Consider the following 23725-nt stretch of genomic DNA (forward strand, 5'->3'; position numbering starts at 1 on the left):
GTGACCCATTCTTTGTTTAACTCTTTTACTGCCAAAGACGTTAAATGACGTTCTGCAAAAACCTACGGAGGAGCGCCAAAGACGTTAATCAACATAAAATAATAAAAAGTGTAAACTTTTATTTTTTTTTAACATAAAAGAAAAAATAAGCCTAAAGAGAGAAGAAAAATTTCTTTAAAAAAAATATATGTATAAAATATATATAAATATATATATATAAAAAAGGATTCAAATAAGGCAATCAAAGCTTTATCTCAATCTCTAAATATAGTTTAAACATGAAAAATACAATATAAGTACTATTTTTTCTTACTTATTTTTAAATGAAGAATTAAGGCCAGAATAAGACGTTTTATCCCAATTTTAATTTTACATTTTTAAACCCATTTAAAAAATCAAATCAAATCAAATCAAAAAAATTGTTGTGCTTGTTTCTTACCAACAATGCTCATGGATCAGTGTGACCCGCTCTATATTTAATCAATGTGTAATAAAATAATAAAACTTGCATATATATATATATATATATATATATATATATATATATATTTTTTTTTTTAAGAGAAAAGAAAGCCTAGAGAAGAACATTTTAAATCTAAATTGATGAAAAAACTAAATTTAGATTTTCCAAGTGGTCAATTTGACTTCGGTCCTTGTCCATTGTGAAGCACTTTTTTTTTTCTTCTATTAGACAAGGCTATGGCCTTACTAAATGAAGCTCTTGACTTCAATGCAGTGAAGAACGGAGGATAGGTTCCTGAAAAAGATCAGCGAACTTGAGGTGTTTACCGCAGAGGACTAAAATCAAATAAAAAAATGAAAACCGAAATCAGGTAAAAGGCTGCTCCATGTTGACCAGTGCAGCTCGACTGCAACGAGGCCCACAGAGGCGTTGACTTCCACAAACCCTTTCAGTCGCATTACATCATGCTAAACACATGCTTCACATTTGACAAATTGTTGCCTCAGTTGAGTCGCTTAAACTTTGAAGCGAACTAAATAATCTACAGAGTGGCGAGAGACATCAACAACAACAACGGCGGCGGCGGCGGCGGCGGCGGCGGCAGGGGTGTCGGCAACTAGCACAACAATGGCACAACAACAAATAGGACAACAGGAGTGATGCGCAACCTCCCCGTACTGTGGCTTGTTGTGGGGCTCCTAGCACTCATCGTGTCATGCACCTGATCCAATAGAAGGCCCGTTACGGCCCAACTACCGCATGCAGTGCAATGCGCCGTGTGTGTATACCGGTTCTGTCAAGCAGGCAGCAATGGCGGCCGGTGAAAAGGGAAAGGGGGGAGACGCGAAAGGGGGGGGGAGCATGTCTTCTTTAAAATGAAAGCGTCACCCTCGGATAGTGAAAGTTTGACGTTTTGCTTCTGCCTTCCCGACCTTTTCCGAACCCGAGTGAACATGCACACACGTCCGCCAAGAATGTGATGTGTACACTATGTGTTTGTACTGTCAGGATGAAGCTACAAATGATTACGGAAAGGGACCGTACAAGCCCCTAAAGGTGGGGCAAGATATCAATATTGCGCTATTGATCATGATTCTCTGCTGGCATCAACACAATAAGAAACACTGACCTACATTTACAACCTATATTTGCAAATTGTATTAGTTTATTCCCAACAGTGTGTTCTCTTTAATTATAGAATTTCTCTTGTCTGCACTTTTTTCCAGTACATGTGGATGTTTATTGTCTTTTGTTTATTTATTTATTTTGGGGGGAATATTTACCTCTGCTCTTTTCTTTAATTTACATGATCCATTCATATATTTATTGCATTAATTTAGCAGTTTTCCCCCTAAAATTGGTCAATAAAAATGTATTTATTGATTTTTTAAAATTGTTTTCTAAATTATTTTTGTATCCATTTATCTAATTACATATTTTTATTCATAATTAAATAATGCATCGTTTTTCCCAAAATATTAAAGAAAAATATTTGTTAAAAAAACTATTTTGCATAAAAAAATACTTAAACGATTAATTTCATTTCTGAATATTATAAAACAGAAGATATTAGGAATATAAATTAAATAAATATAATTCTACATATACACATGCATATATACACATATGATAATATGTAATAAATAAAACAATATGTAAAATTAATTCTAAAACCTGCCTCAAAACAGATTTTTATTCTTTGGATTTGGAGAGAGACTCTCACCTTATTTAAGTGACTTACTTTATTTATTGATTTTTTTTTTTAACTTTGTAATTGTTTTGTGTTTTAATCTTATACTCAATTTGTGTTTATGTACTGCACTTTCTGTAACCTGCGGTTGTTCTTAAAGTGGTCTAATAAGTTTAATAATTAAAATGCACAGAAAAATGTATTACTTCATGGTAAAAATATAGTATTTTACATAATATAATAATAGATTTTATTTGTAACACACTTTACATTAATCAAATAAATCTCAAAGTGCATAGCACAGGCAATAATAAAAGCACACAGTAAAAAACAAAGAAAAAAAACAGTCAATAAAAACCAGAATAAAAAGTCAAGACTAAAATCAAAACTCAAAATAGAAATTAATCAGGGAAAGCTTTTTTTTTTTTTAAAGGAAGGTTTTGAGTCCTTTTTTTTTTTTTTAAAGCTTCCACCGTCTGTGGAAATAAATCTCAAAGTGCATAGCACAGGAAATAATAAAAGCACACAGTAAAAAAAAACAAAGAAAAAAAACAGTCAAGAAAAACCAGAATAAAAAGTCAAGACTAAAATCAAAACTCAAAATAGAAATTAATCAGGGAAAGCTTTTTTTTTTTTTAAAGGAAGGTTTTGAGTCCTTTTTTTTTTTTAAAGCTTCCACCGTCTGTGGAGCTCTGAGGTGATACATATTTATGTAACTTTTTGTTTTGTTGCCATAATGTATATTAGATACCTGTCCCGTACCCATTTGTCTGTTTAAAAATCAGATATGACCATTGAGCACAAAAGCCCAAGAGAAACACACTGAATGACTATTCTCAATTTCATCTTAAAATAACTACAAATACACCCCTGAAGCCTCTTAACTGTCATCTTAGCATGCACATCAAGCACCGAGCTCGGCCCGATCTACCCAACCAGTTTGAGGTTCTGCTACAGATCCGCAGACCGGCGCCGGCGTGCGGAGCTCGCCCGTCCTCGAACGTCCTCGATGCGCTCTCGTCACACGCGTAAAATGAACCTCCGCTTTCCCGGCAAAGTGTGCTCGGCGTCATACGTAGTCGGCGTGCATATTCTGCAGCAGGAGCTCAAACCCTGGCGTCTAAAAGCAGCGGGGGATGCTGGAGGTCGAGCAGGAGAGGCATGCGGGCGTGTTTGCTTACTTAAAACCCCATCCAGTCCCCCCCAGCACTATGGCAGCCACAAGGATGGCTCCGGCGATGGAGCCTATTATTAGATTGGTGGCACTAGGACCTGCAAAGGGTTATGGGGTGGGGGGGGGGGGGGGGGGGGGGGAAACACATGAGTTTCTATGCTGGCTCGCTGTAGCAATAACATGTAACTACACACGATTTCACATGATTACAACGTCTCGCATGCTCTCCAGCCCCATTCTAGTGTTTACATGGTGTGATCATCAGTGGCCTGCTGGGGAAAGTTGAGCACCCATCAAATGTTTGACTAAACAGATTGATGGGTGGTGTCTCTTTGTGTGGCCTGCAATATGCAGAGAATGCTTTTCGGGGGGGGGGTCAACACACATGAAGGTCAGGTCACTAAGTGGACACTTCTTCTGCTTGTGTCCCGTCTAAATGCCCCCCCACATGCCCCAGAAAGGAGAGGATCACAGGAGCAACCACATGACGACTAAGAAGAAGAGAAAGAAGAGGAGGCAGGTGACGAAGAGGGCTTGTAATGGGGAACACCAGGAAGCGGCAAGGAGGGGAGGGAGAAAGAGGGGAGTCGGGGGATGGGGGCGGGGTCCATCAATCAATCACACGACACTGAAAACAACCAATCATAAGACATGATCATATGGTTCATCACCAACACACAAGAAGACACAAAGCCACCGGGACGCACACACGGGCTCAGGCCGGCTCGCAAAAACCGCCCGCACACTGAGGCACCACTATGAGAGGAAGAGCTGTGAAAGGGTTAAAAATGCTTACTCTATTCCCCACCCTGTGCCTCCAAAAATCACCCCCAGGGCCAGAATGGTCCCTGCTACTGCCCCTATCAGCCTGTTAGTGGCCACGCTCACTGTGTGGAGGGAAAAGGAGCATGGTTACCACCCTGGCAAAAAGACAAACAGCAGGCCTCTGTGCTTCAAGAGTCCTGGATCAAGCCATACCCGCCAGCCCACAACCCTTAAAAATGCTGCGTCCAGGTCCTCTTCGGCAACGTATCGAGTGGATCAATCCAATTCTAACAGTTGCTGTTTAACACGTAACACGAAGACAGATCTATTAAACTTACACCTCTTGAAAAAGTACTTAGTTCTAATGATGAGAAAATGAAGCGCCATGAAGCACTTGCAATATTTCTTCACTCCTCCAGATGGTGCTCTTGTCTTGAAGATAAAGGCTAGTGTACTGTAATGGAAATTGATAACGTTTCCACTGCATCTTTAAACCCAGATTGCCATCTAGAGGAGTCAAAAAATATCACAAGTGCTTCATGAAGCTTCATTGGTCCATCACTACTTAGTTCCACCATTATGACTAACATTAAAATACGCTAGCATAGTAGGCCTAATAACAAACATTGCGGGTTTTGAGAACTCAAGCAAGATATTTATTTTTTATTTTTTTGGAAATGATATTTAAAATTACCATTTGCACTAACTCATTCACTGCCATTGACGGCATCAACAAGAGTATGAAAACCTAGAATTTTTTTATTGTTCATTTAGAACAGATATAACGTTTCTGATTAATCGTGAGTTAACTAGTGAAGTCATGCGATTAATTACGATTAAAAACTTTAATCGCCTGATGCCCCGAATTTTTAATAATCTTTTTTTTTTTTTTTTAATGGATTTATGGCAGTGAATGACTGGGCTTGCATAAAGGGATATAAAAAAAAAAAGAAAAAAGCCGTACTTAAATAATTCAATTAAAATGTATTACGCGTACAAGTTAAAAATACAAAAAATTTAATTAATAGTTCTTCTATAAACAGAAAGTCCCAATGTATTAAACTTAACAGCTTAATACAACTGTACTGTACTCAGGCAGAGGTTCTTTCATGTACCACTAGAGGGAACCCACGTACCACACTGCGAATCACGGTCTTAAGCAATGACCTAGTAACACGGCAGAAAAAACGGAGAATAATATGCAATGCAAATAAACTGGCATGTTTTGTAAGAAAGAAGGGAAAACTGACCCTTGGGCCCTTGAGTTGGAGTAGTTTCAGGGATTTTAGGAGGGTCAGGCATACTACAGTCTGTCCCCGCCCACGTGGTGTCACAGGTGCATGTGGCTTCATTGTTGCACACCTGTACGCAGCATACAAAAGTCACTGACACAAAATGGAAAATGTCACTTTTATTACTATACCTAGCACCGGGTATGACATTATGTTTCCTAGTAGTTTGTCATTCACAGCATTGTGTTTATTTTTTGAGTGGTTTCAAACCGGGACTCACCCCGTGGGCGGAGCACACTTGTCCATTAGGTCCAGTTGGGCAGGTGCTAATGTTGAGTGACTGGATGGACAGACACTTATGGTCAAGGCACATCATTGACGGCCCACAGGGACTCCCGTCATCCACGTAGCCTAAATCGGTCTCGTCGTCCAAAAGAACGTGTCCACCACTGCAAAGAAAGGACGGTGGGCAGTGTTGTAGAACTGTCATTTTATAGACTCCTTCTGACCGGAAACAACAAGTTCACCTGCAGTCTATCAGCCTGCCTTGATGGTTAAAAGAGGTGGGGGAGATATCTCCTTTCATTGTTCCAATGCGGGGGTTGCGGCCGATGTTGCTGCACAAGAGATAACCGCAGAAGACATCGCTGTGGAAGTAGAGAGAGGATTTTTATTAATATTCATTTTCCCTAACAATTAAATTACCATGATAACTACTGTTTCATTTGAATGTGGTTATTAATACTCGTCACTCACGACACACTGTTAAAATGTTAGCTTAAAAAACAACTCGCAGTATTGCTAGCGATCATCAATTTATTGCTATCTATCTATCTATCTATCTATCTATCTATCTATCTATCTATCTATCTATCTATCTATCTATCTATCTATCTATCTATCTAGCTCGCTAGCTAGCTAGTTATCAAGCTATCTATAGTATCTAGCTAGTGATAGCTAGCTCGATAGATAGATAGCTTGATAGCTCTAGCTAGCTATCTATCTAGTTATCACGCTATCTACCGTATTTCGCTAGCGATAACTAGCTAGATAATTAGCTAGCTAGCAATAAAATGATGAACATAAGCATAGCAAAATAATAATAATAATTAAATAAATTAAAAAATAAATTAAATAAATTAAAAAATACATTATTTTGAATTTATATAGTGCTTATTTGGACAACCTAAGACGCTTTACACAGCAGAGAACAGCAATGATAACAGCGCGACAATAAAAATAAAGCAGCTTTATTGTACATTAACATTTTGAATAGGAATTAAACACATTAAAATAATGAAATATGTTTATTAATGTTGTGAATTAATACCATTTGACTGTGTCACAATTAAATATTCTTGGTAAATGGTAAATTATCTTTCTATCTTTGTTAACCTTGTAAAATGTGATTGTGTACCCACATAGTTTGGTGAAGTGTCTAACCAGAAATAGCTACATAATTGTTTTGTTTTTTTCAAGAGTAAAAAAAACCACAAACTCTGTGAAGAGGTCAGCAGGAAAAACTGTCACAGAATCTCTGATCATTCCAAAGTTGCAGCTGAACGCTGTCAAATAAATCCCAGTTGAATAAAAGTTCAATAAGTGCTGACATGCTACAGCTCAACAAAGAAGTAACAATTTCACCACTGCTTCCGACTGAAAACTCCTAACTTGCAGGAATTTCAGAGGCTTTGGAAGTTGCTTTTTCCGTCGGAAGCTATAGAGATGCAAATTTAAAGTCGCAATATGTGGAAAAGGAGCTTTCCCTCTTGGTACTCACTGTTTGCTGCACTGGATCCATTTGTCGCCGTCCCTCCCACAGTTGCCCTTGTCAGTGCCCTCGGTGTTTAACTTCTCGTAGCAGAACTTTTCGGAGCCTCCGGCCTCTGATGAGAAAACAGCCAGAGTAGGAGGAGCTGCGTGAACTGTACTGAAGCTGAACTTCCCATCAGTGAAGTCTATTCATCTTACTTGGCCCCCAGATGTATCTGCACTGGCTCTCTCTGGTCTTACACTCGCCACTGTAGCATCGTCCCTTCAGATGGCAAAGTGATAAAGACACCCGTGCATGGTGCCAGTGTATCTTATTCTGCTATTGAAATCTCTATTCTCATGCCTACCTGGTTCACCTGGCAGAGGTATCCATCTTGTTTATGAAGGTTGGGGGGGCACTGTGAACACAAAAAACACACATTTATATACTACAACTAACCAAAAACAAAACAAAGGCAACTAAAAATTTGCATTAATATATCAATGCAAAATCCCAGAGTGATTTTTTGAGCTGGAATGCCACAAAATGTTAAGAATTAAGGGCTACAACATGCATTAACAAATCACAGGATACCAATTAAAAAAATCTTGTCATTAATTTATGTAACATTAACTTTAGTTTTTTTCTTAATTAAAATGTATTTACTTTATATAATTAATTTCGCTTTATTTATTTAATTGCAAAAATCTGTTAATTATGAATAGATTAATAATGAATACGACAGTTTAAAAAATATGATTAAGCAATTTCAGTATTTTTTATTTTCAGTATTCAGTCAACTAAATTGGTGGCTTGAGGTGTGAGTTTAATTTGTTCTGTGACCACACATCTCAAATCATGTTTCCCCATTGAAATGAATAAAATTGCAATCAATCTGTTCCAGCTGCCCTAAAAATAAATAAATAAATACGTAAATATAATAAGTATTATTAATTTATATAAATAATAAATTAAAAAGCATTGCAATAAATTTTTTACAAAATATGCAGAAATTTTTACCTTATGTTGTAATTCCTTAAAAAGTGTACACTAATGGCATAATAAAATAGACTTAAATATAATTCAACTGTCACAATGGCCATTGTGCTGCTGCCTGCCTTAGCCACTTTTTTTTAAACACATCAGTTATGAATCGCCATCTGTCCATTTTAAACACCAAATTTGACAGACAAGTTTGCCCCCTCAAGTGCTATCGCGGCTCTGAACAGCACGGGGATGACATCACACCATTACCACTGTACTTCATCAACTTCACTGTGCCCCTCCCCCTCAAGCCTCTCCATAACCTTACGCCGTAATTGCACGTCATCACATAGAAAAAGGCAGCGTATGCACGAGCTGTTAACTCCCCTTCCATTACAACATAGTCCATTAATCACCAGGTCAATGAGGTGACATTGCCGAGCGCGTTTAGCGGCGAAAGGTAGTAAAGTGCGATATAATCATAAAGGCCATTTATCAGAGGAATATGATTGGATGCTACCATGCCGTGACATCATTACCCCATCACTGCTTTTCAATGTTCTAAAGCAGCAGCGTGCCAACTACTGGTGTGATTTCGTATCAGGCCAAATGGGGAGACTGAACAAAAAAAATCTGAGGAGTGCTATTCAACAACACCTGTCCAGAGTCCCCAGAGCAGGTTTCCGAGATATCGCAGTCATTCACAGCGTAGCGGCAACTGTAACCTCGTGGGAAGAACTGGCGAGAAAACAAGCGAAAAAAGCACGTGAATGAACATTTCTCAAGTGCCGCCTAATATGCTTATTTTCCTCATTTAAATACTGTGCATTCAGTCAAGCTGTTACCAGGCACGTGGTATTGCAGCAGGGGCCGTCGCTGCAGTGCGCCCCGTTGGCCAGCGAACACTTTTTGCAGCATCCCTTGTAGCACTCCTGAATATAGAAACGGAGCTGCAGCTCTCTGAACACACACGTGGACTGCAAACACATGTGACATCCTGAGGGAGAAAAAAAAAACAAAAAAAAACTCACAGCTCTGGCGCCGCAGTCGCACTCCTCTCCCACTTCCACAAATCCATTCCCGCACTCGGTGGCCTCGAACAACTGCCAAAATACATCAAGTGGGTATGAAAGGTTCTGTAAGAGTGATTTGGATGCGTTCACAGCGATGCGGCGTGGCGAGCATCAAACCTTTGTGGGCCTGTTAAACAGACACGAGCCTCCGCCTTTCAAGAGGAAGTCCTTGTAGTCCGAGATGCTGCATTTGGAGAATTTACGTGGGTGTTGGACACTGTGGAGTGGAGAAAGAGAGAAAACATCTGTCAAGTACATCTGGAAGAAGTGAGCAAAGACCCTGGAAACATTTCTCTTGAGTGTGTAAACATTGCCGAGACAATCGATGCAGACGAAGCTGAATCACGCTAGTGCAGGGGTCGCCAACATGATGCCAATGACAGGCAGCGAGTAGCTTATCAGTCATGGGACATTGTGATTTTCTAGGAATGTTTAACCCTGGAGAACCCAAGAACCCTTTTCTTCTTTGGAAAATTATGAATTATACATTAAATGACTGCTATAAGTTCACTGAACACCAAAATATATGTTTTTTTCAATTTTAACCCTTTTTTTAAACTAGCTCAGAGTTGCTAATTTATCAAAATATATATAAAAAACATACTCCTAGGCATCCTGCAACATGATATGAAATAGATTAACAAAAAAACACAATTTTACCATCTGATGGTTTGCTGAGAAGATGGTTTTGTTTGATTGATTTCCAGCTCAACAAAACCGCATGTTGCCAGCCATCTTGTCACCACCACTCTGGCTCATGTAAGTGCAATATTCATCCACTAGTTGGCCCCATGCAGGGGTCAGAAGTGGCACTCTGGACTTTTGAAGTTAAATTTGTAAAAAAATAAAAAGGTCTTTGTTACACTTCAGTTCACTGAACACCAAAATATGTTTTTTTCAATTTTAACCCTTTTTTTTTAACTAGCTCAGAGTTGCTAATTTATCAAAATATATATAAAAAAACATACTCCTAGGCATCCTGCAACATGATATGAAATAGATTAACAAAAAAACACAATTTTACCATCTGATGGTTTGCTGGGAAGATGGTTTTGTTTGGATTGATTTCCAGCTCAATAAAATTGGCATGTTGCCAGCCATCTTGTCACCACCACTCTGGGTCATGTAAGTGCAATATTCATCCACTAGATGGCCCCATGCAGGGGTCAGAAGTGGCACTCTGGACTTTTGAAGTTAAATTTGTAAAAAAATAAAAAGGTCTTTGTTATTTGAGTAGCAGAATTTATAGGGGCCAAATTTGACCCCGTGGGTTCTCCAGGGTTAAGTGACCTTTGGGCACTGTAAACACTTGCAGAGATTTATAGAAATAAACTGCCGCATACTGATATTGATCCGTTTCCTATCTTATTACATTTCTGAGAATGATTTGACAAATTTGAGAATATAATATAAAAAAAAAAAACAAGAAGTGTAAGTATGGAAATAAGGTTTCAAAGAGCTGGAATATAATGTACCATGCAAAGTTTAGCAGAGGAATTTTGCAAATATTATTTTTTGTGTCACTAGTGATGTTAATTCACATAAAGAATCAGACATTCCCAATGTCCCTCGGACCATTTCCAGCTTCCTGCCACTTTACAACCCGATATGACGCATCCAAGAGAGAATTAATGCTGGACATTACCCGGTGTCCTCCATTATGCAGCCAGTCCACGAGTCAGTGCAACCGCATTCCTCTGCAAATCAGACATGACAGGAAAGGGCACAGAAACAGTCATGACATTTCAGGACTTTCTATTTTTACCTTTTTTTAAATACAGTTCCTGTAGCAAAATTACAATTATTAGTCTGTAACATTTATAAAAGACAAAAGCAACAATGGCAGTAACTGGTCAAATGATTTAGTTTATTAATGAAAGTAACACACGTAATCACTTAAGTGTTGCACAAATATTGATATCAACAATGAGATGAAAATATTTTTATAATCCAATTCAATAAATTTAAATACAAATGGAAAAAGAGCAATGAGTCAGGTCTTTCATAAATGTAAGAAAATATTTTTGAATTCAGGTGAACTGTAAATTTCAAGAAAACAGTAAAATACAAAAGAAAATCTATTTAATTAAGAATTTATGGGAAAAAGATATATAAAAAAAATCAATTCATGGTTTTATGATTTGAGATCAATTATTAGATTTTTTATTTTTTTTAACCCAGTCCTACTCATTACATCCTGCAGAAATCTGAAATGAATGAAACCCAATACAAAAGCTGCTCCAAGAAAGAGCTAACTAATCAGGTATTAGATCACTTTAGGTGGTGCAAGTGTGCCTAACGTTATGGCCAGTAATTTCATAATTTGGGAAAACCATGAATCAACAGATCGTATTTGATTTGTGCACTATTTTCGAGCTAGCGGTAGCGTAGGCCAGCAGCTCGTTTTACGTCTCGCATCCAATGCAATTTACAGGCACTCTGGCCGTCATATATTCAACCCTGTACTTGATGATGACTTTTATGGTATGGAGAAGTTCAAGCCTTGTGAAAGTGAGCAGGTCACACGGAAGCAAACAAAAATGTGCCTGGCACGTGGATTAGCTTTATTTACGGAGCTTTTAACCCTGGAGAACCCAAGAACCCTTTTCTTCTTTGGAAAATTATGAATTATATATTAAATGACTGCTATAAAGTTCACTGAACACCAAAATATATGTTTTTTCAATTGTAACCCTTGTTTTTTGAACAAGCTCAGAGTTGCTAATTTATCAAAATATATATATAAAACATACTCCTAGGCATTTTGCAACATGATATGAAATGGATTAACAAAAAAAAAAACAATTTTACCATCTGATGGTTTGCTGAGAAGATGTTTTTGTTTGGATTGATTTCCAGCTCAACAAAACCGCATGTTGCCCGCCATCTTGTCACCACCACTCTGGCTCATGTAAGTGCAATATTCATCCACTAGATGGCCCTATGCAGGGGTCAGAAGTGGAACTCTGGACTTTTGAAGTTAAATTTGTTAAAAAAAAAAAAAAAGGTCTTTGTTATTTGAGTAGCAGAATTTATAGGGGCCAAATTTGACCTCGTGGGTTCTCCAGGGTTTTAATATATCTACTGAGTAAATTCAAGTCGTAATCCTTAAAATGGCTTTTCAACAACGATGACAGCTCCAGATTACATCTTTACTGAAAATGTATCTTAAAACCTCAACCCTCTGTTTGCTAATGTCACCAGGGGTTGGCAATATTTTGCAAAAAAAAATCAAATCAAATGTATACTTCTCTTGGATGCGGGGTCCCACTGTATGGCCAGATTCTGAGCCAGGCTCTGGGATAACGAGCCGGCCATGGACCAGGTGCTGCCGTACTGTGAGAGCAACAGAAGGTCGGTTTCCACCTTACTGACCGCGATCCGCGTGGCGGAGGACATTTGTGCGCAAATCTGACCTCATTGACGCCAACCCCCCGGCTGACAGAACACATGCCTCCGAAGTAGGCTGCGCTGCTTCTGCGGTAGTGAAAGGTCACATTTCTGTAAGATAAAAAATGAAGAAGTCAGGGGGGGGGGGTGGCACCACATGAGCGTCAAAGGGGTGGTTTCCGGAAACGTACGAGAAGAGGTGCACGGCGTCTGCATGGTGCTTGATGCTCTGCTGGCGGTATTTGGAAAAATCCCGCAGCATTTCCAGCGGCCTCACGCTGACCGGAATCTGATCTTTGTCTGTCCAGATCTCCAAAGCAACCAGCACCACCCGCGTTCGCAGCTGCTCTTTGAAGACCTGCAAGGGGGGATGGAGTAGCACAAGCGCAGGTCAGTGTACCTTTGCTTATCACAAAATGGCAGCCGAGCCGCGCTTCCAGTTCAAGCAGACACATGTAGCTCATGTCAGGCTTATAGGGATGAGTATTGAACGAAAAATTAAATAAACACTTGTACGGTCTTTATGCATATGAATTCATAGTCATCCATTTTATAGCTGTAGAGGAAAAAAAAATCCGCTCAATAATAAATGCCTGGAATGTGCAGGAGCAAGCGATTGCTTCTTGAAGTAGTTCACAATTTAAACCAAGAGGTGGCAGTGACTACATCTTTAACAAGCTGGGAGTGTCAACTGCAAACGAAAGGAAATGATTTCATAAAAAAGCTGCATTTATGAGTTATGACAGAAAAAGTTAGTATTCATTTGCCGTTTCCACTGAGTGCGTCATTATCAGCTTTTCCACTTAAAGGAAGTGGAAAACAGGTAACAGAATATCGGATTCACACCACTCCGCTTTTTTTGCTAGCTACCCTTCTGTTGGGGTATCTAGCACACTGATGTGGTAAGTTAAAGAACGGTGCGAGAAACAGTCTTGGAATAACACATAAGGTGCTTTTTCTCAAAATTGACTCGTCGTATTGATTTAAACAAGTAATTTCCAACTACTGTGCAATGGCACATACTGCAAGTATGATGTGGTGTTTCCCATCATTTATTGGGCCAAGGCACTCGTTTTACTTTATGAGAAAAATCTCACAGTTAATCACCAAACAAAAATGCTAAAAAGTATTACTGTTAAAATAATTATGATCTTGTCTCAATTGATTCACAAATGTACTTATTCGTTAATGAATCTGGGCCTGTTTAACTGAAAACAAAAATATTGTGTTGTATGAATATCATCAGGTGGATACACAAGTTTATTGTACCTTTGTTTTGACTGTTACTATTTGTTACTGGCATAGATAGACGAACAAAGATATATTTTCGGAGAAATTAAGTGAAACTGAAACCAACTACTGTAGAAATAATGTATCTTTGTTTATCTATGTCAGCGACGTATAGTGTCAGGCAAAAGCCAAGGTAGCATTTATCTGTGTGTCCACCTGCTGAGTAACAGCTTTGTTGAGGACCAGATTTCCCATTGAGCAAAACAAAAAAAGTGAGTTAACTGACACAACTTATTTTTTTCATACATATGCTTTTTGTGACATTTTTGGTGTGTTTTTTTTCTAATGGTGAAATATGTGCCCTGGCTCAATGAAGGCTGGGAAACACTGATTCAGCCACATGGCAACAAGAAACTACAGAACTGTTAACAGTCAACCCCACCAAAAAAATCTTGACAATAATTTGTTCTAAGCAGCCCCACTAGTCGAAATACAGTATCCTGGTTAATATTGTGTTAGTTGAATATGAGTTAAGCGGCAAAATCCAGCAGTTTTTTTTATCAATATCAGAAGGCGGCCATTTTGCCATTTGCCGTGGCGTGAAAATGACATCACAGTTGCTCAGGTCTCACGTAACCAATCACAGCTGAGCGTCAGAAAACAGGTGAGCCCTGAGCAACAGTGATGTCATTTTAAGTCGACAGTAACTGGCAAAATGGCCGCCCCCTGAGATGGATAAAAACGACTGTATTTTGCTGCATAACTCACAATCCACAGATTTAATATTAATCAGAATGTCATGATTAGACTAGCGAGGTCACATATAACATATTATTGTCAAGAAACGTTTACGGTTGTTTCTTTGATGTGATAAGTGGCCTTGAAACCACATGGCGGGAAAGGAAAACAACATCAGACCGCCCAACCACTGCTTGTTATCGTTTTAAATGTGAATCACACTAATGGCAGAGATGTGGGGGGAAAAGCTCACTAAGCCAATAGTGCCACCTTAGTGTGACTGAGTGAGTCAGTCTGGACCTCGAATGTTTGTCCAACTGACTGAGCAACAAACACAGCCACTCAAAAACAACTCCAGTCAAAGGGAAGGTCTTACTCACAGCGTCCACAAGATTCACCACAGACTTGGCAAAATTCCTGGTGTGCTGCTTGGTTTTGTGTCGTTTGTACTGCAGAAGAGGAACAAGATGTACCGGCGTGTTTCGGTATGTTATGAATAAACACCTGATACCTCGATAATACGATATCTATAAAAGTACATGTACTAACCATACTGTAGTCACTGACAATCATGATCTCCAAGTATTTCATCTCCTCAAATACAGATATCTGCAACATAAACGGAACACATCATCGGTAGTATCGAAGTAAACTGCTTATGCGATACGCTTTGGAGTCCAGGTAAAAAAAAAACGATGCAAGTGCTTGACTTCATTATATAACAATTTACGGGCGGGTGAAGGCAAGTTTGCGGTGTTTCTTTCAGAGAGATGAGATCAGACACTCACGGCTCGCTTTTTCCGGCGCATCAGCCAGGACAAGTCATCCAGCTCCGAGAAGAGCCTCTCCTCCTCCTCCGCTACGAGTGTAAACAATACACAAAAGTTTGCATCAACACTCATCATCGGCACAGCTGGCCGCAACATTCGATAAAGGTATATTACTCTTTTAACTGTGCCTGTTTTTGTATTACAGTTTGGACATTAGAAGTTTCCTCTTGGCCCACCAGTTGCCATAGATGTATGTATGGCATACTGTAGCAGTACAATAGAGAAGACATGCGTGACAGAATGGGGTGGAGGCCCTTTAAGAAAGGATGTTTTGGAGGATTAGGTTTGACAGCGTTGTAAATCTTTACCCGGTTGCTGTGACTCATTTTTCCACTGAAACGAGGCGATTCTTCGGAGCTGGTGAGGCCTTCCAGCTATGTCCTGAGGGGTGAGAGGACAATCAGCTGTTAAAGGTTTAAAACCCTGGAGAACCCACGGGGTCAAATTTGGCCCCTATAAATTCTGCTACTCAAATAACAAAGACCTTTTTTTTTTTTTTTACAAATTTAACTTCAAAAGTCCAGAGTGCCACTTCTGACCCCTGCATGGGGCCATCTAGTGGATGAATATTGCACTTACATGAGCCAGAGTGGTGGTGACAAGATGGCTTAAATGCAACAAATAAAACAAAAAATATATATTGTTCAATGTAGCTGTGTATTTGATTGATTATTTTCTTAAATTCTAAATAGTTTACTGACAGTTTTTGTTATTCTGATTTTTTGAAATGATACCCCTAAATCCCAAAGGGTCAAATTTCGCCCTAATCCTAAATGAGGGAATAAAGAGTTAAAATTGAAAAAAAAAAACATATATTTTGGGTTTCAGTGAATTTATAGCAGTCATTTAATGTATAATTCATAATTTTCCAAAGAAGAAAAGGGTTCTTGGGTTCTCCAGGGTTAAACAGCCACTGGGAGGAAGGTCCAGAGGTGTTTAGCGAGGAAACCCTTCACGATGGGGTTCGAGTCGGTTTCAGGGGCTCGGCGGAGGTCGAGGACTCAAACGCTTGGCCATTCATTGGCTCCAGGTGATCACGCTACGTTGTTTGGACTATCTGTGCTGCGTGAAATTTAGTGTGCTCAGTAGTCGACTCGTGGCTAATGTGACGGTACGTCGTGTGATTTCTTTATTATTGTAATCCCTTCATGCTAACTATGTTGGGGGGGAAAGAAAGTGGTCAGATGAATATGCGCGATATTTATTCACACGTATGTCTTAAAAGAATTCAATTATAATAAGTAATCAGGGGCCAGGTCGCCGTCTTTTTATCCTTCCTGCTTCCTCTCTTTTATCACAGGAAGTCGGGGCTCGGTTCAGGGAGATGGCCTTACCTTCCGTTCCTCAACCTCAACATTCCACTCTTTTCTTTTCCACACTCAAATTATATTCATCCCAAAGATGTCATGTTTGTTATCAAGTGACGACAAAGAGAGGGGAGGCCGCTGACCCTGGGCCAGGAAACTGTCAAACCTGTTTACGATCGGCCTGAAAGGTATTGTACCGCTGACATCAGACTAACAATTTACTGGTTATGCCCTAACCACTCAAAGGTAAGTTAAAGCAAATGAGATATTAGAGTGGTATTGATCTGATTTAACGCCTGACAAGACATATTTTCACATGATGAAATTATAAAGTCAAACTTGATTGTGATTGCAAACTATAAAGCATAATGTAGAGGCAGTGTTGTGAATAAAAGGCCTTAGGGTACCACTCGCTCTGTTGTTTAATTACCTTTTTTTCACAGCATTCATTCTGACATAGTCAAAGAGTAAACAGCAGGAAGGATTTAATTTAACAGGATTATGCGCAAAATATATAACTGATTTTCACAGAGGCATGGGTCACGGAAGAACACATTTAAATGTTGTGGGGATTAAGATAAAGGTGCAGATACAGTCATAACAGCAATGCCCGATTCTTTATCATCCTCCAGTAACCAGGAAGTAAACACAAGAGTGATCCCACGACCACTTTCTTGAAAATTGTGATGTCACACAAAAGTCATTTTTTTTTTTAATTTCAGGTATAATTTGGGCAGACATGAGGTCAAACAGTATTTGACAGATTAGGCATTGTAGATTTTTAATCATATAATTTCGTTGATCATGGATTGCCAAGTAATATTGATAAATATTTCTGTCCCTAAATCTGCAGTTCGGCACAGGTTTGAGAAGCTTTATGACTGTCATTACGTTTTTTATGGCAAGTTTCTCATAACAAAGGCTTCAAGTGGAAATTTAGGGATGCTCAACATCTCTAAACAGCCCTTCTGATAGACTTTCCATGGCTTTGCGCAAACGCCTGCTCTAGGAGTTTGGTGTTTTCGTCAGTGGTGGTAGAAGAAGGTATTTTACTGGATGGTAGATCCTGCTTTGAGAAACTTCCCGTGGATAGCATAAATTGTGCTACACGAAGCATTGTGACGGCCAAAAAGCAAAGCAAAAGTGGCGCTGAACTACAGTCGGGGGACAAAAAAAATTCTTGCCCGGCAGCAATTTTGCAACACTGCTCTAATGACATTTGGCAATCAGTGCTTACAAAAGCGACAAAGCCTACGTTGTCGAATGCTAACGTCCTCGCGTCTGTCTGAATGATAATTGAAACAAAAATGGGGAAAAAAAGGAAGTGGATAGTGACTTTTGGGACACCCTGTACTTTGGCCTTGGTTGAGGTCTCTGCTTTACTGTGTCACATTCTAGCACATCATCACTGCAGTAATAATAATAATAATAATAATATGAGATGCATACTTAGCCAAAAACTTACAAACGAATGAGTCTGTTGTAGCGGCTCAATTAGATACACGTAGGCTCCGTCGTCAAACATCCCGCTGAAAATGGAGAGAGGCGGCTCGATAACTGAGTCAATATTAGAAAAGGAGCTGGAGATATGTGCGTATGAGTCCCTAGATGTTGCGCAACGAGCACACAAATTCTGTTCACTTACTGCAGCCCGTTGCAGGTAGATAAGGCCGCGCGGGAGCCGCGGTTGCCTCTCAGCTGCCCGTGGTAGTAACAATGCTCGCCGCCCTGAGGGAGAAACGACACAGCGCTAATGCAGCATCACGGCAGATGGAGTTCAGCGCTAAAGCAATGCAGCCTTTGCATTTAATACCTGGACTTTCAGTGGGGATTTATTTAGGATGGAGCAGTATGGACACTTTTTGAAGTGTTCAATTTAACTCTTTCATTTTTGCTGATCTGAAAAATGCCAGCTGGCCTGGGCCAGAGTTTGAAATCGGATTTGTTGAAAAACAGTCCTATTGCCAATGTAGTTTTTTTTTTTTTTTTTTTCCCAGGAGAGCTCAGTATTGTTCATTTGATTTGACATCATCATTGCTCTCCTTTTTTAAAAAAATAAATAATTTAAAAAAATAATAATAATAATTTTTTTTAAAAAAATAAATAATTTTTTTTAAAAAAAGGGGTTTTTTTCTTTCTCTTTTTTTTTTATATATATACATATATATACACATACACACACATATATATATATATATATATATACATATATATATATTTTTTGTATGTGGGTGAGCATGTGCATGTGCGTGCGTGCGCGTGCGTGTGTGTATTCATCAGTTCACCTAAAGCCCATTAAAAAAAAATCCCATACTAATAATATAATATAATAATAAATTGCCAAATGCAGAAACATCAATGTAAGTTATCACGATGTAGTGGCTCTCGCTAACAGACAGATAATGTAGTTTTAAGTTATATTAGCCTGCACTACTGATTCGGAAGGCCCTTGGGCAGATTCGATTTAGATCTGATTGGACAAAAATAAATAAATCTAACAACCGCATACACGTGCTGGAAGCAACGCAGCCAAGAGAAACTCTAAGAATAGACTTCTGAGAATCAGTTAGAATAATTTCATGGGTCAAATCCTGAAATTAGGCGGCACGGTGGCTGACTGGTTAGCACGTTCGGCTCCCAGTGCAGAGGACGTGAGATCGAGTCCAGGCTTCGGCCTTCCTGGGCGGAGTTTGCATGTGCTTGCGTGGGTTTTATCCGGGTACTCCGGTTTCCTCCCACATTCCAAAGACATGCATGGTCAGGTTAATTGAACACTCCAAATTGTCCATAGGTGTGATTGTGAGTGTGGTTGTTCGTCTCTGTGTGCCCTGCGATTGGCTGGCAACCAGTTCAGGGTGTACCCCCCGCCTACTGCCTGAAGCCAGCTGGGATAGGTTCCAGCAACCCCCGTGACCCTTGTGAGGAAAAGCGGTTAAGAAAATGGATGGATGGATGGATGGAAATCCTGAAATTAGGTTGTAAATGTCGACCAATGCCGTCACACTACGTGCAGCACAGCATACATGTGTGGTTTAGTTAATTTTCCTTGTCTGTTTTTTTTCTTTGAAATCCCACCAGTTGGAAGCTTCTGAGGATGTAACAGCTTGTCTGGCAGATGCTGATGTATGGTGCGGCCCCCTCTGCTGTTAATAGGGATCGTGAATACATTGCAAAGTAGGTCTCGGTGCTATCTGTGACTCAGCTGTCAAAGACACGGGGCGAGCAAAGGACTCTCTCTCTTTCCCTCCTTCTCTCGCTTTCCTCCTCTCTCGCTCCGTCCATCTCACACTGCACTGACACTGCAGAGTGCTTTCCCTCCCTGGTCACGTGAGCAGAGCTCCAGCAGGAGGCTGCATGGGGGGGGGCGGGGGATGCGGGGTGGGGGTTGCGAAAGCCTGCTGATTCAGCTACAGTACACCCGGGCTCATGCAGCCTGAATCAGCAGCCGCAAACGGACTCCTTATTCTACAACCTGATTCACTTCCTCACTAATGTATACAGGGGGGGTGGATGCACCGACTGGCCACAACATTAGGAACACTTGCACGTGCTAATAAAGATTCAATGTAAGAGCTCAAAATACAGACAGTACTATTCGGCTTTGAAGGAGACAACAATAACAAAAATGTTAAAGGTACAGTTTATTCGTAACTTGTGTTCTTTGCGGTTAACCCAACCCTAGTTTGCAGTGGTGCAAAGCGCACCGCATCATGCGTAGATGTGTTGCGAATATTTTTTACTTGCATGCAAGGAGTATAAACATCATTATGATGCAGTGCAAGCTAGCACCACGATAACAAACATGTTGTTAAAGTAATACCCCTCTCGGGTCAGCTAAAACTGAGCATGATTATCTTCGTAAAGACAAAATATTGAATTGGATCTAATTAGTTAGCCCTTACTGGTGTGCCGCCCACAATGTGGAACAAACTGGCCTCAAATGTTTTTTTAAAACCCACACCCACTTTTTTATTGGCATTCCCCAACCATGCATAAAGAGTTGCAATTTTCGTGTGTTTCTTCATTTCTTAGTATGGTATTTAAAGTTGTATTATTTATTTTCTATTACATTTTGATTTGATCTTCTGTTGATGATATTGTTTTTAATATCCTACGTGTTTTGAAAGAATTGCAAAATGCTTCGGTCAATAAATATGGATTGAACTGATTATTGGAAGTGGTGATAACACGCTAATCTGCAACCATTCATCCTACCCAACACATCTAATCAACCATTTATCCAACAATTCAATCAGCCGGGCCAACATGTAGGCAGGAAAGTAGTCAAATATTTCACATTACCTTTGACAGGACAGGTTTATACCCCTCGTAATGGATCTCAACATAATCTGAAGACAGCAGATCACTGGGAAGACAAAAGATGGGCTTCAGTTAGGTGGTTGATGGTTAGCAGTATTCTTCTTTTTTTTTTATCGTGATACAGTGAGCATCAAATTACAACAGCAATAAATAATTATATTGTTAGATGAAGGCAGCGATTTAATTTGTTCTGTGACAAAGCTTGTATTTGAATTTTAAATACATCAAATACATGTCCCCCTTTGAAATGACTTGAAATGCCAAAACATCATTTTTGATAGCGAAAAAAAGCACTGTATTGCAAAATATTAATATAAAAAATAGAATAAGAAGACAAGACAATGTAAAGAAATAAAATGGCGTTAGGTGTGGCCTGGTAATCGACATCAAGATGAATCACATTCTCATACACTTAATTAAGTGTCCTTTGAGTGAAGCTAATGAAGTGATCTATTCGAACCAAATTACCCCGAATATCCAAAGTAAGCATTTAAAACTAAAATTACCAATACGTTTTTAAAGGGGAAGTAAACCTGAAACATTTCTTGGCAATAATTTGTTGTGTGTGACCTCACTCGTCTAAACATCACATTCCGAATAATATTACATTTGTGCAATATGAGTTAAGCAGCAAAATCCAGCCGTGTTTATCCATCTCAGGGGGGGGCGGCCATTTTGCCACTCGCTGTCAACTGAAGATGACATCAATGCTCAGGGCTCAGGCAACAACTAATCACAACTCACCTGTTTTCTGAATCTGAGCTGTGATTGATTGTTACCTGAGACCTGAGCAACTGTGATGTCATTTTCACGCGACAGCAAATGGCAAAATGGCCGCCTTCTGATATTGATAAAAACTGCTCGATTTTGCTGCTTAACTCTTATCCACTAACAACAATATTAACCAGAATACTGTATTTTGACTAAAGGAGCTGCATAGAACATATTATTGTCAAGATTATTTTTGTTGTTGTGGTTGGGTTGACTTCTCCTTTAACATGAAATCACTCTGGTGGTGTCTGGTCGGTGCTGGATTTCACATTCCTTTCTTTTCTTTAGTCCTTCCTCGGGTCTCCTGACGGCCTCACGACTCTGGCTGGAAGTGTTCGGTTTAGGTGAACGGTATGGGATTTTTTTTAATAGGTTTTAGGTGAACTAATGAACACACACTCACACGCACGCACATACAAAATAAAATTAATAATTAAAAAAAAAAAAGAGAGCAATGATGATGACATGTCAAATCGGTAAAATTACCGAATGAACAATACTGAGCTCTCCAGGAAAGAAAAAAAGACAAAAAAAAAAAAATGAAATCACTATAAAGGGTTCAGTGAATGCGAGTTTGAATGGTCATCTGCCTGAATAAGTGTCCTGAGATTGAGTGGAGACCAGTCCACACCCAATAATAAAAAATGGATCATAGGTGAGAATACCAAATTGCTCAACATAGCCACAAACTTAAATTGAAGGCTACATAGTAACATTGTGGATGACTGTGGGGTGTCATCTTCACCCTGAAGCCTGAACAAAAAGTAAAATCAGCATCCATTAAATTCACATACATTCAATCTGTGTGCTGACTTCCAAAAGAGTGCAATTTCTGCAACAAAGGTGTTTTTTTTTTTTTGTTCCCCTCCCCTGGGTCGCCTCACAAATGAAAAAAAAAACCATCCGCTTCTCCCAGGAAAGGTGGCGGCGTTGCGGAACAAACGGATTACCTGGCATATTTTGTCCTGTGACACACTACCGGCGGCGTGACATTTGTGAGCGATGCTCAGCAAGGAAGCGCACGATTACGAGAGGACGCTCAAGGCGTGAGAGGCGACTCCTAAGTGAGGTGCTATTTTTAGCGTGACACACAAGGCATGGAGCGGAGAGTGGGCCATGCCAAGGAGTACAGTAAATGGCGTGCGTGTGCGTGAATTGGCGGGCGCCGCTGGAGCGCTGGCGGAGACCAGCCGCCGGAATGTGAGCATCTTGAAGTGTGCGTTTGTTGAACTGAGGAGTGTCTGTGGATGTCTTGAGGCGTGCAAGGGGGAGCGCCACAATGCAGCAGCAAGCGAAAACGCCGCAGGAAATCTGCAGAAGAAGCTCGGACAACTGCGCAAGCTCTTTCGCCACTGATAATCATATCCCCAATACATGGAAATAATCCGATTTTAAATGAGATGAATGGAGGTGCCTCGTAGTTAGTCAGAACATTGTGTTCCATTCTTCCGCATACACTATGCATGACACTCGCAACATTATGTACACCAGCATAATGTTATGAAAATGCTTTATCAATATTCTGTTTTTATAAAGTGGTTGAATACATTAAGAGAAGCTCCCAATGTGTCGTAATAAAATTGACTTTTTTTTTTTTTTTATATTACAGATGATATGTACAAAACAAATAAATAAATCAGGGGTGTCAAAATTGTCACTCGTTTTTTAACGCACGATTAAGGACCGCCCCTTACTTGGAAACTCTACTGGGGGAATTCCAGTTGCAACACAGCAGACACATGCGCGTCAAAATTTAGCCGTTATAAATGTAATAATAATGCATATATTTGTGGAGTCTGGGCTCACGATGTATTTTACAATTTCACAAATGTGCAGAATTTCACAAGTTACTTCATGTTAAAGATTAGATAGCTCTTAATATGAAAAGGAAAATGCACTGAGCTGTCACCAACGTGCTACAAATGCAATTATGCCATCTAGTGGTAGAAAAATGACCTCAACACAAATTAATATCACACTCATTTTTTACAGTACAGTACATATT

General features: G+C 39.5%; 1 protein-coding gene across 3 annotated transcripts in view; it reads right to left on the minus strand.

Annotated features, from left to right (window-relative positions):
• The window catches only part of adam23b (ADAM metallopeptidase domain 23b), a 43853-nt gene that overhangs the window by 3321 nt on the left and 16807 nt on the right, over nucleotides 1–23725 (minus strand). The window contains exons 6-27 of one of the 3 annotated variants that reach the window (XM_077581001.1): nucleotides 20932–20995; nucleotides 18275–18357; nucleotides 18095–18158; nucleotides 15631–15703; nucleotides 15281–15351; nucleotides 15042–15101; nucleotides 14873–14941; nucleotides 12716–12882; nucleotides 12551–12635; nucleotides 12383–12470; nucleotides 10780–10831; nucleotides 9252–9351; nucleotides 9093–9164; nucleotides 8907–8993; nucleotides 8719–8799; nucleotides 7445–7495; nucleotides 7296–7359; nucleotides 7105–7210; nucleotides 5852–5971; nucleotides 5605–5773; nucleotides 5343–5454; nucleotides 4124–4214 (exon numbers count right to left, since the gene is read on the minus strand). In XM_077581001.1, the coding sequence (XP_077437127.1) occupies nucleotides 4124–4214; nucleotides 5343–5454; nucleotides 5605–5773; nucleotides 5852–5971; nucleotides 7105–7210; nucleotides 7296–7359; nucleotides 7445–7495; nucleotides 8719–8799; nucleotides 8907–8993; nucleotides 9093–9164; nucleotides 9252–9351; nucleotides 10780–10831; nucleotides 12383–12470; nucleotides 12551–12635; nucleotides 12716–12882; nucleotides 14873–14941; nucleotides 15042–15101; nucleotides 15281–15351; nucleotides 15631–15703; nucleotides 18095–18158; nucleotides 18275–18357; nucleotides 20932–20995 (1929 nt within the window). Of the gene's footprint in view, nucleotides 1–3334; nucleotides 3426–4123; nucleotides 4215–5342; nucleotides 5455–5604; nucleotides 5774–5851; nucleotides 5972–7104; nucleotides 7211–7295; nucleotides 7360–7444; nucleotides 7496–8718; nucleotides 8800–8906; nucleotides 8994–9092; nucleotides 9165–9251; nucleotides 9352–10779; nucleotides 10832–12382; nucleotides 12471–12550; nucleotides 12636–12715; nucleotides 12883–14872; nucleotides 14942–15041; nucleotides 15102–15280; nucleotides 15352–15630; nucleotides 15704–18094; nucleotides 18159–18274; nucleotides 18358–20931; nucleotides 20996–23725 lie in introns of all 3 variants that reach the window. The other 2 variants (XM_077581000.1, XM_077581002.1) reach the window with 2 other exon arrangements.

The sequence above is a fragment of the Vanacampus margaritifer genome, chromosome 11 (assembly GCF_051991255.1).
Source record: "Vanacampus margaritifer isolate UIUO_Vmar chromosome 11, RoL_Vmar_1.0, whole genome shotgun sequence".
Classification (NCBI taxonomy): domain Eukaryota; kingdom Metazoa; phylum Chordata; class Actinopteri; order Syngnathiformes; family Syngnathidae; genus Vanacampus; species Vanacampus margaritifer.